The 13,560-nt window shown below is 45.3% G+C and overlaps 1 protein-coding gene across 6 annotated transcripts in view; it reads left to right on the top strand.

The window, feature by feature from the left end:
* The window catches only part of SLCO3A1 (solute carrier organic anion transporter family member 3A1), a 350,365-nt gene that overhangs the window by 314,212 nt on the left and 22,593 nt on the right, over positions 1-13,560 (top strand). For 2 of the 6 annotated variants that reach the window (XR_002523199.2, XM_017960935.3), the window contains one exon: positions 2,661-5,807. Coding sequence is in view for 4 of the 6 variants with exons in the window: in XM_017960935.3 (XP_017816424.1) it covers positions 2,661-3,040 (380 nt within the window). In the remaining 2 variants the exon portion in view is untranslated. Of the gene's footprint in view, positions 1-2,660; positions 5,808-11,645; positions 12,302-13,560 lie in introns of those variants that run through there. The other 4 variants (XM_017960937.2, XM_017960936.2, XR_001904587.2 and 1 more) reach the window with 4 other exon arrangements.

The following is a 13,560-nucleotide window of genomic DNA, read 5'->3' as shown; positions in this document are numbered from 1 at the left end:
TTAGAGGGATATTTTGGTTTTAACAAATGTTAACAAATGATTCCTTTATGTTGCAAATTTCCTTCGACGTGCTTAAAATATGACCTGATTTGCACCGACCTGGAATTTGTATCCAAGCATCCATGCATTATAGAGCAAGGGACACCTACCTGTACCCTCAGTTCCTTCCCACAGCAAAGCATTTACTAAAGGTGTCCTCTCTAACCTTGGCTCACCATCGCCAGGTGATGGGTGGCTAGAACAAAGTGAAATGACCTCAAGAAAGGTCACAAGGAAGGAGGAGCGTTTGGGAGCTTATCACAATATAATGATTATGCCCCATGCAGAGAGAGGAAGGTGAATGGATTTGCTTTGCCCTGCTGTGCCACAGAAACAGGCCACATTAGTTCCATTTATCTCTAGGTCTATCTGTAATACAAACTGGCTCCAGATCTTCATTTTTCACATAAATAATGTGGCATGTGGCTTAGTTTCTATTATGCGGTTGCCATGGCAGTTCCTCCAGTTGGCTCTTTTTCAGTGAAATGAAAAAAGGCACTTGTTAGGGGGCAGGGAAAATGCACAGGGTTGGTGGGGAAGGGCTCAGACACCTGGGCAGCCTTTGGGATCACAGGAAATGCTAGGAATATGAGCTTCCATTTGGCAGGACCACAGCCCGACCTAGTAGCCGGAAAGAAGGAAGCAAGTTGTGTGGGATTTTGAGCTTGGAGCTTATTTATTAAATCGAGCTGCTTGGGAAGTTTAATGAGGTTTCAACCAGAAATCTTCTCGGGGCTTCTTTGGGGTAACAAGCAGTGGAGGTGGAGAGTTCCTAGGAGAAGTACAGAAGCACCTGGGCCGAGAGCCTGGCACTCTGCCAAGCTCATTAGCACTGATAGGGTAACACAGCCCTTCTCTCACCCGATTCCAGGCCTGTCATTAAAACCAGGGGAAGGGCTGCTTCCTTCATTAAACCTTCCCTCTCTCCCTGACTGCCTTTGGAGGCCCCCACAGAACAGAGGTGCTGCTGTGCTTATCATGCACGTGCTGTTATTCTGGCGATCATGGATGGACTTCAGGGGCCTATGAACCCCCTGAAATATGAGTTTGATTTTATGGGTAGGTGTATTTTTCAGAGCTATGGGTCTAGATCTCATCAAAATCTCAGAGGGACTTTCCTTAATACAAAATGAAATTCAGATGCTCTAGGACTGGCTCTGCAAGGAACACTCCGGATAGAGGTACATGGGCCCTGGGATTTTAGAGTTGGCCACACCTAGTTCCAGAGATCACTTCCTCCTTCTGCAGTCTGTCACTGAAGATGGTTGGCACTTTATTCTGGCCTCAAGGTGACAGTTTTTTTTGAACAGTTAATTTGTATTAGTGACTCATCTATGACTTTCCCGTAGTACAGATTACACTCTCCCCCTGCACTCAGAATCACCTGGGAATGTTTAAGTGCTGGGGACTGCGCTGCACACCAAATGCTCCGATTTCATTGGTCTGGGATGGGACACCCTGGATGATGATTGTCATGGGCAGCCAGGTCTGATAACTCAGGGCTAACAGCAGGCAGAGGAACAGGGAACTGAAGTAAGGAAGGGGAAGAGTTTTCATCTCATCTGCCATTTTTGGTGACTGGTTGTAGGTGCCGGAAATGCTCTACCGTGAGGGTTTCAAAACTGGTTACCAACTCATTCTGAGCTGGGAATATTCTTACCCACTGGTAATATACAGGGGAAGGGAAGTTGTCAGTATATATGCAGATATTTTCCATTTTAAACTTTATGTGTATGCGCACAGACGTACTTAAGTCCAACTTGTGGTCCCTGTACTCAAGAGCACACACAGCCCTAAAAGCCCCATGCAGAAGAACACCACACATAGTACGCCGCCGCTTTGCAGGTCCCTCAATGAGACTGCACTGCTTTCACTGACACTGAGAATGTTTCCCTTCAAGGAAGACTGTCTTGGCCTTCTCAGGCTCTCAGCAGAGGATGATGATGATGATAATAGCAGCCGTCACTCACTTTACATGGTAAAGTGGCACAGTACACACTGTTCTAGATGCTTTTTTTTTTTTTTGAGATGGAGTCTCGCTCTGTTGCCCAGGCTGAAGTGCAGTGGCACGATCTTGGCTCACTGCTACTTCTGCCTCCCGGGTTCAAGCAATTCTTCTGCCTCAGCCTCCCAAGTAGCTGGGACTACAGGTGTACACCAACATGTACCACAATGCAAATTCCAGGTTGTCTCTTTAGTAGAGACGGGGTTTCACCATGTTGACCAGGCTGGTCTCGAACTCCTGATCTTAGGTGATCCACCTGCCTCAGCCTCCAAAGTACTGGAATTACAGGTGTGAGCCACCATGCCAGGATGATGCTTTCTATGTGTAAAGTTAGTTTTCAGAGCAATCTGGTGAAGACTGTAGTATTATCGTCATCCCCATTTTGCAGACGAGGAAACTAAGGCAGGAGGGTGTAAATAACGTGCTCAGATTTATACCATGATAAAAAGGCAGAACTGGGACACAAACTCATGCACTTTGCCTCCTGAGCGTGTCTTTGAGCCATGGAGTCACACATATTTGCCCAGCAGTGCTATAAGAAAAGCTAGGCAGAGACAGGAACAGGAGAGCACTGGCCACTAGATCCAGAACCTTAACCTTCTTTTCCCTGTGACAGGCTTCATCCCTCCACCCCTCATCTTCGGGGCCGGCATCGATTCCACCTGCCTGTTCTGGAGCACGTTCTGTGGGGAGCAAGGCGCCTGCGTCCTCTACGACAATGTGGTCTACAGATACTTGTATGTCAGCATCGCCATCGCGCTCAAATCCTTCGCCTTCATCCTGTACACCACCACGTGGCAGTGCCTGAGGAAAAACTATAAACGCTACATCAAAAACCACGAGGGCGGGCTGAGCACCAGTGAGTTCTTTGCCTCTACTCTGACCCTAGACAACCTGGGGAGGGACCCTGTGCCCGCAAACCAGACACATAGGACAAAGTTTATCTATAACCTGGAAGACCATGAGTGGTGTGAAAACATGGAGTCCGTTTTATAGTGACTAAAGGAGGGCTGAACTCTGTATTAGTAATCCAAGGGTCATTTTTTTCTTAAAAAAAGAAAAAAAGGTGTCCAAAAAAATACCAAAACTCAATACACACACAGAGACACAGACGCACACACACTCAGACAGACACACCGACTTTGTCTTTTTTCTGAACATCAAAGCCAGACAGGATTCAAAATAAGGAGAGAATGAGATCGTGCGGCGGGGTCCTGGAGGCCACTCGCGCGGCTGGGCCACAGAGTCTGCTTTGAAGGCACCTCATGGTTTTCAGGATGCCGACAGCTGCAAGCAACAGGCACTGCCAAATTCAGGGAACAGTGGTGGCCAGCTTGGAGGATGGACATTTCTGGATATACATACACATACAAAACAGAAAACATTTTTTTAAAGTTTACTAAAATAAAAAAAAAATTTAAAAAAAAAAACCACAAGTTGAAAATTAAGCTTGCCAGATTAAGCACTAGTGACACACCGCGTGCCACCCTCTTCCTCCAGATGGGGGTGGGGGCGGGCGCACAAGTCGGAGGGGTGGAAGCCCCACTCCTCTCTCTGACTTTCGCAATATGGGTCACTGTGTAGACGACTCACCCAGTCTGCATGTGGTTCAAGGCCCCAGAGTTCTCTTAGTGATGCTAATGGGTGATCTGTGCTGGAGTTTGTAATTGGCACCTCTCGCCAGCTCCATCTCCATGTTCAAGACTGAGGGCCTGAGGGGGAGCCGGGTGGGGGGCCAGCACCTCCCAGTGGCGGGCATCCACCTTCCCCCAGCCCCACAGAGTGACCTCAGGAAGCAGTAGGCCTCGCCTGGCTATGACTGACCCGGCTCAGAGCTGGTGAGACCCAACACAGTCCAAGTCATTTGCTTACACTTGCCAAACATTTTGCCATTTTTAAAAGAAAAAAACACAATCCATATGAATTTCAAACTGTTGTATGTATAATCCTCTAATACTATTTTTAACTACTTCTAAAATCTGTTAACCCTTCAGTCACTAACACAGTTCTCTAGGCCGGATTTATCATGCTGGTTGCTTTTACTTTTTTTTCTCCTTTTTTAATGCACCAAAAATATGTGATACAAGGGATGCAATTAACCTATTGTAATTTTTATCACTTTATCCTCATTCGGATATTCTACAAAAACAAGAATATATAATGTGTTATAAGAAGAAAAAAAAAATGCTTCAAAAAGAGAGTGAATATGCAGCCTGCCTTTAAAAGAATCACATTTGAGACAACAGGGGATAATGTGATGAATTGCAAATTTGCCTTTTAGCTTTCTTCCCCATGATTCAGTGATCACTGTCATGGGAAGCCCTTTTATATTCATGCTTGACATTCCAAGAGGCGTTCTTTTCAGCCTGTGGAGGAGAAACTCTTAGATGTGGGTTTGTGGTGTATGGATGCAACACTTCCGGGGATGGGAAAGAAGAACAGTTCCCTAGCACAAGCTGTTAAGAAGTCTGTAGCGTCTCTGATAACAAATAGACCCACAAGCTCCTGGAAGCTGTTGTGTGTCCAATGCATGAAAATGTCTCTGACATTTTCAGGGTTAGTCTGGAACTAAGGCCCTTGTCTGTGTTTTGAAGGTGGGTGAACCTCAGAGAATGAACCTGTTATGATTTGGGGTAAGAATCACGTTAGAAAACCTCTTGCAACCAGTACACTAGGCCTTCTATGGCCATTTCCATAAGGGGACAGAGCTTAGGTAAAGGCACACACTCATACACAACAAAGGGCCCTGCTAACTTACCGCTCATGCTTCTTCAGTAACCTTTGTTCATGTCACATTCCTGGCACTGGAAAAAAAACTCAAAGGTTGATTGGTTTGCTTTTTCACCTTGGACACATTTGCAGTTTACCCACAAGGCAAACAAAAGAAGCAGGAGATAAAAAATGGTTGGGCATGGGGCAGATATGGTACCAAATTTTTAATGAACGTTGTAAATGAAAAGGCTTGAATGACAGCCCAAATCTAGAGAAAGCACTGAGCAAGACCAACGAAAAGAAAAGCTGTGTCGTGGTGTGGGGCCACCATGATCAGCTGCCTGGGGCAGGATGCTTCTGAGACAGGCCTTTCATCTGCTTAGTGTTAGTATGTCCTTGCTTATGAAAATGGGGACACTCATCAGTATGTTAACTAGTAAAGGGGAGATGGTTCTCCAACCACTTCATAAAATATGTATATTCTGTTGTTCCTAAGGCTTTGAGAATATCCTGTACAGGTTTTGGTTTAGTTTTGCAAATGTATTGCTAATAGGTCACTCCTATAGATTATTGCTTGGCCCTTCAAACTCAGTACACACACACTGAGGCCCTTTGACCTAGTGTTTTATGGAACTCTTTGTTTTGAGAGGGAAAAAAAAAAGGTTTTTAAAACTCTTTGCATTTTGGACTTTTTTCCCTAAAATTTTAGGATGAATGTGAAAAAGATGTTAGAATAACAGGAAGACAACTCCAGGGCTGAGTTTTATCAGCAATTGGGTATAAATTTAAAGACCCCTGTTGCAAGATGGCTCTGAATTCTGTTGTATTGTCTTTTAAAATTTTAATTTTTCTCATATACTACCGAACAGAAAACTCAGTCTAGATTTAATTTGCCTTTTGTGCTCTAAAGAAGCATTGTACATACAACACTAGATCAGCCCCCTCGATTATCTGTTTGGTTTCAAATGAATGAAAAGATTTCCTGGTAAGATCTCCATTGGATTTACAGAACACAAAAAATGTACGGGATGGAATAAACCTAGAAAGTGAATGCTAGAGTTCTTTCTCTTCTGCTATAAACTCCTACACTATCTCAGTTGAACATGCCCAGGGGTGGATGAAAAGTCTCTCTCTGCTGAAACTGACAGATCTTTGTAACTCCTACGCATAGACCAAGAAGGTTTCGGTTTTGTTTTTGTTTAACCAATATCATTCCCTCCTATGAAGCAAGCACATTTTGCAAAAATGCCTCTCTAGGGGACGCGGTTTGCTGTCTTCTCTCAGCTGAGGCTGTGTGCTGTCAGGGAAAGCTGGCTCTGAGGCACCCTGGGGACACAGGGTTCCAGAAGGCCACAGCATGGCATGCTGGCTTTCCTCACAGCTAACGAAGGATTGGGAGCAGCCTCCTTTCACGGTCTCCCCAAGGAGCTTGCTGGGAACACTTAACAGACAAAATAATAACTGGAAACCCAAGAGCTCCTAAGGAATCATTTGACAGAGTTGCTAACATCTTCCAAGCAGGAGGGAGCGTGCCCCTCCGTAAAAATCACTTCCTTTTCACCATCTGATCATGGAATAGCTCGCTCTAACGCTTTTAAAGATTGGTTGAGTGGCATCTGTACATTCCAGTCCCCCAATCCCACTCCCCTGTGTCCAGTAATTGCCCTCCAGCTTCCCCTCACTCACACTATGGCAGGGCTTCCCAGCCCTTCTTGTTGAAAAACCTGCAGAAACGTTCCACATGAGGGCAACCAGCTGATCCCTGGGATGGTAGTCACACCACTCTTGAGGAATTTTCCCAGGAAAAAGGTTCTCCTGTGGTTACTAATGGTTATTCTTTCACACCTCCCAGAGGAGGTCTTTCACTGAGGAACGTGTAAAATGGAGATAGATACATGTACTAAAATAGAGAAACATCCGAGGAAAAGTAGTTTCTGGCTCCCCGTGTGCCTGCTGGGCTGGTTTTCTTGCTGCCTGCTGCTTCCAGTCCTGGGAAGTCTGGTTTCTTCTCCACCCAGCCATGCCTGCCAGACCTGTGTAGTCTGCTCTAAGCCCTGCTAGGAACCCCAAAGGCCCTACTCAGCAGTGGTAAGCTATGAAGGTCAATGTATAGATGTCAATGCATCTGATCATCCAGTCAAGGCCAGAAAAACAGGATGAGCTTCTGTTGCAGTTGGACGGAGTTACACTATATTTTGTTGTTGCTTGAATATTTTATTTGGTTTGGTTTAGATGAGGGAAGAAACCATGCAAGCAGTTCTTTCAGTCTAACAGATGGAGAATACTTGCCGCTGCCTGGTGCTGTTCTTACCTGACCATCTTGATGGCTTGGGAGAATCACATATCTGGCCAGAAGCCAGAGGAAAGTACCAGATACATAGCAGGGGCCTGCTGACTTCACTGGCCTCGTGCCACTCTCCTCTGATTGACCTCCTCAACCATGATCCATGTTTCCCTTTAGGGACTGTTTCCCCTTAGGTTAGAATCCACTTCAAATATCTAAGAGGCGCCAACTTTTCCAAGAGAGGGTGTTAGTGAAATTAAATTTGGCCTGGAAAATTAGTTCAAGACCCAAATATAGTATTTACCCATTTTCTACCCTTCCTTCTTTCCTTTTTCATTACACCTGCTTCACCCAACTTATTTCAAACTGCTACTCCCCCCAACAGCTGCAAGAACGTAATCCCTTAGAGTAACCACCCTAAATGACAGACTTTGGACCCCACGCCCCTAGTGTATTGTCATTGCTCTAGAGTAATTGGAATACCCTCTCACTGGTGGAAGATACAAGGAAGATATTTTTGTTCAAATGCCTCTTATGGGGCCTGTTGCCTAGAACAGCATGTGGAATCCACCGTGAATGCACGCAGCCACCCACACCTGCCTCATCAGTAGCTTCAGCAACCCAGAATGCTTGGTCATCATGGCAGGGACAACTTGGGTTATAAAAGCTAAAATGGAAAATTCTGGAAAGCAAAGATAGCCCTGTCCCTTAGAAACCTGTGACTGCCATGGAGACAGGGACAACTCACACTTCTCAGAGACTATCCACGTTAGCATTTTTCTTTGCAGAGTTTGTTTTATTTGGGGATGCATTGTATGAGCTTGATGTATTCGAAACATGTATTTGTTTTATTCATTCCTTAAAATTTTGGCTATATGCCAAGCCCTAGATCAGATACAAATGTGGAAAAGATTTGTTCCCTACCCTCCGCAAGAACCCCCATTTCAGTAAGCTGGACAGATCTGAACACAAACAAAACCCATGGGATAATAGTATTAAGAGCTAGGGTCTGTCTGGGGATAAGGAGAGCCAATTCAAGATGGTGGTGAGTTCTGCCTCATGGCAGCAAGAATCAGGAAGGCTCTGGAGAGTGGGTGGCTTAGAAACTAAGAACTAAAGAGCAGTGAGTGACTTTTGGGGAAACACGGTGAGAAGATGAGGGGCAGAATTGCCCCCAGAGAGCCACCAAAACACATTCACAAGCGTTTTCTGTAATAGGCCAAGTAGTAAATATTTTAGACTTTGTGGACCTGCAGTCTCTGTTGCAACTACTCAACTGTTGTAGTACCGTGAGATCAGCCATAGACTACAGGTAAACAAATGGACTATGTTCCAATAAAGCTTTATTTACAAAGACAGTCGGTGGCTGAGGGAAGGCCATAGTTTGCTGATCTCTATTCTCTTGCACAGGCAAGGCCTCAAGCAGCACTGCGTGTTTGGGGGACCCTAGCAGCTGAGCATAGGTGAGGCAGATCCCAGCGCCTAAGACTCTGCTGTAGCATGGGCCAGGGCATACATAGGAAAGGACCTTGAGCTAGGTGTCCATCGGCCTTAACACTCCTGACCATGAGACTCTAATTCAGATATCTCATTTCCAAGAATAAGGTAAGTACCCCTTTGCTCTCATGGTTAAAATTGAAGGCAACATTATTTTTCTCTTGTGTGATGTGGCGAATTCGAACTGTATGGTCTACATTCCCATACAGCTGTGACACTGCAGCTCAACTAGAGTAACCATCCTTTTCTCTTAAATGATGGAAATGGGCACATGAGGGAGAAATGTTCGAACTAGAGAAGAGTGAATCCAGATACCAAAGAGTATTTCCAATCCTTTTCCTCCCCACAACCAACACAAAACACTGTCACCCTAAAGTTAACAGATATGCCAGGTAAAATACTTGGTAAGCACTAGTAATAACTACTACTAATAGTAGCTAACATTTTTCAAGCACTTAACTATGAATCAGCTGCTGGCTGAGCTTATTTCATGTATTAGCTCATGCAATCTCAACCATAGGGTGGCTCAAATTCACAAAGCAGACTTAGGATTCAAACCTAGGTGTATGAAAAAGCTTTCAGGTCTTAAAAAGCTCTCCTTATTCACAGACAGACCCATAACCACTATGGGTACTACCTCCCTACTGGGCAAGACACAAGGGACCTCCCTCCCCACCTTTAGACACTGATCAAGAAGACTGTGGCCTAAGTAAACTGTGGGGCCCCACACGCTCCCACTTGCCTCCTGATGTAACAACCAGGACACCATGGCAACAGTGTTCTGGGGCTGTGTGTTTTTCTATTGCCATTCCTGGTATTAACCCCTGATCCCAGTGGTCCATTGATACGAAGTGTTTTACCTGAAATGGACAGATAAGAGGAATCAGATAGGAGACTCTCCTACTCTAGTGCATTCTGAAATGCACTATCAAAGCACCAAGATGCCAGGGAGGCACTCCACAGTGCTGGTCATCAGCTCCCCTGGAGAGACCCCAGATACCTGCCATGGCTGGCACCCCTTTAGTCTACAGCATCAACCACAGGAGATCAACTCTGGCCCCAGGGCTTCAAACACACTGAAGCTGGTCCCTAATTGGATATACTTCCTCTCCAAAGGAGACCAGGGGCACTTGTCATATTGAGTTCAAGTCCCTGGTCAAACTCAGGCACTAGCCACCCTAACTTGCTGTTCTGTCTTCTATTCTCAGATTCCACACTTTTAGGAACAGAATATCCAGACATTGCCATTTTTGTAATAGTGACTCAGGTCAACAGTCAAGAGTTGGTGATTATCATAAGTTTTCAATTTTTTCCCATAAGATAGAATTGATTATGTTCTTTTGCTATGAGCAAATGAACAACATAGCAAGTTTTCTGGAGGTTTAACATTCTGTAGGTGGACACTTGCCATCCCATTAATGTTTTTCTTAGCATTAACCTTATAGAAGATTCTCACACTAACCTTATAGAAGACTGCTCTCATGGAGACATGTTTGGCAAGACCATTTGATTTTATAATCTAAGGCCATAAAATGAATTGGAAGCATAGAATTTACAAAGTGTTGCTATAAAAGGATCCCAACTGAACACAAATGGTGCTCCCATCCAGCACTTTAAGGGAAGGAAGGGGCCAGGACGCTCATGTTTATTAAGCACCTGCTACCCACATGCCAGGTTCTGTGAATTCATGATCCCAGGTACTGCTCCCAGCAGCCTTCTCACACCAGCCCTACGAGGTAAGTATATATTCTTTTCCACTTCACAGGTTTGAAAACTAAAGCTCAGCAAATCCAACCCTTCTAAGATCACATAGCTAGTTTATAAAGCTACCAGGAGCCAGTGACAGATCTGACTCCTAAACCAGTGCTCTCTCCACTACAACACACAGCCCCCGAAGTTAGAACACGGAACTGACTTCTTTAGCCTCTGTAAAGCCAACAGAGCGTCTACCTATGGGAAACCCCTAGCAGGAGTCTATTGTTTCATAGAGAAGTAAGCCAGGAGTTGGAGGCTTGCAAAAGAGAATCTCTGCAAAATTTTGCCTATGGGCACAGGAATCTAGGTTTCACTTTAATAATTAAATGTTGAAAACCTTTCAAAACACTCTTTCCTACTTCAACCTTAGCCACATCAGCAGGAATTTCCTAGCCATTCATCAGCCTTGATCTTATTCATTCTGCTAAGCAGGGATGAACCCCAGCTCTCTAACTTCTGTCCCACCCTTCCCAACTCCCCACACCCGAGTCTTTCAGTGGAACCCCAAGACTATAAGAACTTGGGCCTTGTGAGAGTGAAGGAAGGATGCTCCAACTTGCCCAGGACTCAGGCTTCAGCTTCACAATCCTGAGGAAAGGAATGACATTTCCAAACTGTCACCTTTGTAGCACTAGGTCAAAGTCAAAGTCTAAAGAGGACAAATAAATGGACAGGGACTTCTATGGCCTCATTGTGCCTATTGAACAGGAGAGCTGCATGTAACAGTCGATGAGACCTGCACAGCTTGTGAATCATCACCGAGACTAGTTGTGTTTTTAATACCTTTAAAATGAAGCCACAGCATCTATTCTGGAAACGTGGCATAGGCTTAAAAACCTTGCTCCAAAGAGGATATCGTTTCACCCAGCATGCAGTGAATATCTGTGGCTACACAAAAAACAAACTGTCCTGAATGCTGGAGGAGAAAGTATGACATTGTGATGCCAGGCAGTTTTCTCTGACACTCGGTAATCTCTTCAATAGAGATGTATGGTGACACTTAGAGCCCTAGAGCACAAGGTCTGTCACTAGTAATTTACATAAGACAAGAATAAATTATTGACTGGGAGACATCTTATTCATCCCCAACATCTGCTTGGCTGTGGGAATGGTCATGTAGATGAATATCTTTCCCAGAAAAGATACTTGGCCTTCAAAAAGGTCTCTGGGCTCAGAATCTGGCCCCTTGGGGTTACCTGGAATGAAACCCAGCACTTTATTGCTTTGACTGCCTACTCTTGTCCCTTCACTGCAAAGCCATCATGCTATTAAATAAGCCTAACAAAAAGTAGGTGAAGCAGAAAAGACCGATCTCTTTTTCCTCTTGGCTCTTCTTCCCTCCTCCCCCTTTAGGCACAGAGTACCAAGACATTGAGACTGAGAAAACCTGCCCCGAATCACATTCACCTTCAGAAGACTCCTTTGTGAGAAGCTGAGGGCCTGGCCCTCTTCCTCTTCCTGGAGAGAACAGCCCACCACCACCCACAGACCTCGCGGGCCTCACTTAGCGTGCTCCTCCCTGCCCGAGAACCCGAGGGTCCCCATGTGGATTATCCAGCCAGTGTGTGGTCCTTTGAGGCCCCAAGCGCAGGCCTGTGATGAGGACTAAAGAGGTGACTTATGGTCAGGAGTACTCCAAACAGCTCTCAGAGTAGGCATCTTTCCTGGGTCTCTAAAGAGTCATGCTGACCTGGTGTGCAAATTCCCTTCACCCATCCCTCTGCCTCCTCTGGGGATGGCTTGCTGACATGCTTTAGAAACTCCTCTCTTGGAAATGCTCCTCTGACCGAGGGCTTCAACAGCTTTAATGAAATCAGCCGAGAGGGTAAAAACCACCCTGTTGCACAGAATGGAGGGGGAAAAAAGCACATACTCAATAGATTTTTGAGTGTGGTATTCTGTATTTTTGCAGCTTTTATTTTCCAAATGAGCAGTTTAGAAATCTGTGATGTAAAGTACATACTGTACGTTTGCTGAAAATTATATTAAAAGCACTATTTTAATTCTTCCTCTGTCTCATGCTCTAATCTCTGTTACCTTTCTTGTGCCTTCAGGTAGAATGATTCTAAAAGATTCTGGAGAGTGCTTCTGGCCATGTGTGTTCTATATTTATGGGCTCTGAGGTTATGGACTTAAGAGAGTATGAGCTTTAGAGCCAAGAGAGACCTGAGCTCAAATCCCTACCCCACCACTTGCTGCTGGTGTGATGTTAATGTAGTGATCGGACTTCTCTTAGCCCCTGTTTCACCATTTGTAAAATGAGAATATTAATGCCTGCTTTCTACAACTATGGTAAGACTTAAATTAGATCATGTGTATAGGTACCAAGTGCAACATACAGCACAGAAATTGTCATTGTTCATTACTATCCCAACCTCTGGCTGGAATCTAAATGCTCCACACCATGCAGCTTCTACTGGTAACATTTAGTGATCCTATTCTGTCACTGTCTGGTTTTCGTTTCTGATTCTTCCACTGCCTGTAAAGCCTAGCAGACAGGCAGTTGACTTCATCTCACAACAGCCCCAGTGTCTGGTATAGTGCATGTCATTCCGTGGATGATCAATATGCAAATGAATGAATGATGAACAAACAGCCTCAGACCCAGTCCCATTCCTCAGTGGAAACTATAGCATTTGCCTCCCTTTCTGTAGGTTCACAAGCCACCCAGTGGCCAGAGCTCCAGTGGCTTTCCCACACCTTGCTAGGCGTCTTCGTAATTGACTGGCTTCCTCTCCATATCTTTATTAATTCACTAGCTGGACTCCTACCTCATATGAGTAGGTAGGTTGGGTTGACACCTGCCACTGACTTGCAGAATGGAATCCCCACTGCATTACTCCACTGGCCAGACTGGAGTTCCAAGCATGGATGCTTGCCAGAATTCTTTTTTATTTTTATTTTTTTGAGACAGAGTCTCACTCTGTCGCCCAGGCTGGAGTGCAGTGGCCAGATCTCAGCTCACTGCAAGCTCCGCCTCCCGGGTTTACGCCATTCTCCTGCCTCAGCCTCCCAAGTAGCTGGGACTACAGGCACCCGCCACCTCGCCCGGCTAGTTTTTTGTATTTTTTAGTAGAGACGGGGTTTCACTGCGTTAGCCAGGATGGTCTTGATCTCCTGACCTCGTGATCCGCCCGTCTCGGCCTCCCAAAGTGCTGGGATTACAGGCTTGAGCCACCGTGCCCAGCCTGCTTGCCAGAATTCTATCTGTGCTTTGTCTTTTGGGCAAAGGACCTAGAATGCCTCCTCTTGTCTTATGGGGCTAGCC

Source organism: Papio anubis, chromosome 7 (assembly GCF_008728515.1).
Source record: "Papio anubis isolate 15944 chromosome 7, Panubis1.0, whole genome shotgun sequence".
In the NCBI taxonomy this organism is placed as follows: Eukaryota; Metazoa; Chordata; class Mammalia; order Primates; family Cercopithecidae; genus Papio; species Papio anubis.
The sequence above is the reverse complement of the archived record's forward strand: the minus strand, read 5'-3'. Positions and strand labels throughout refer to the sequence as shown.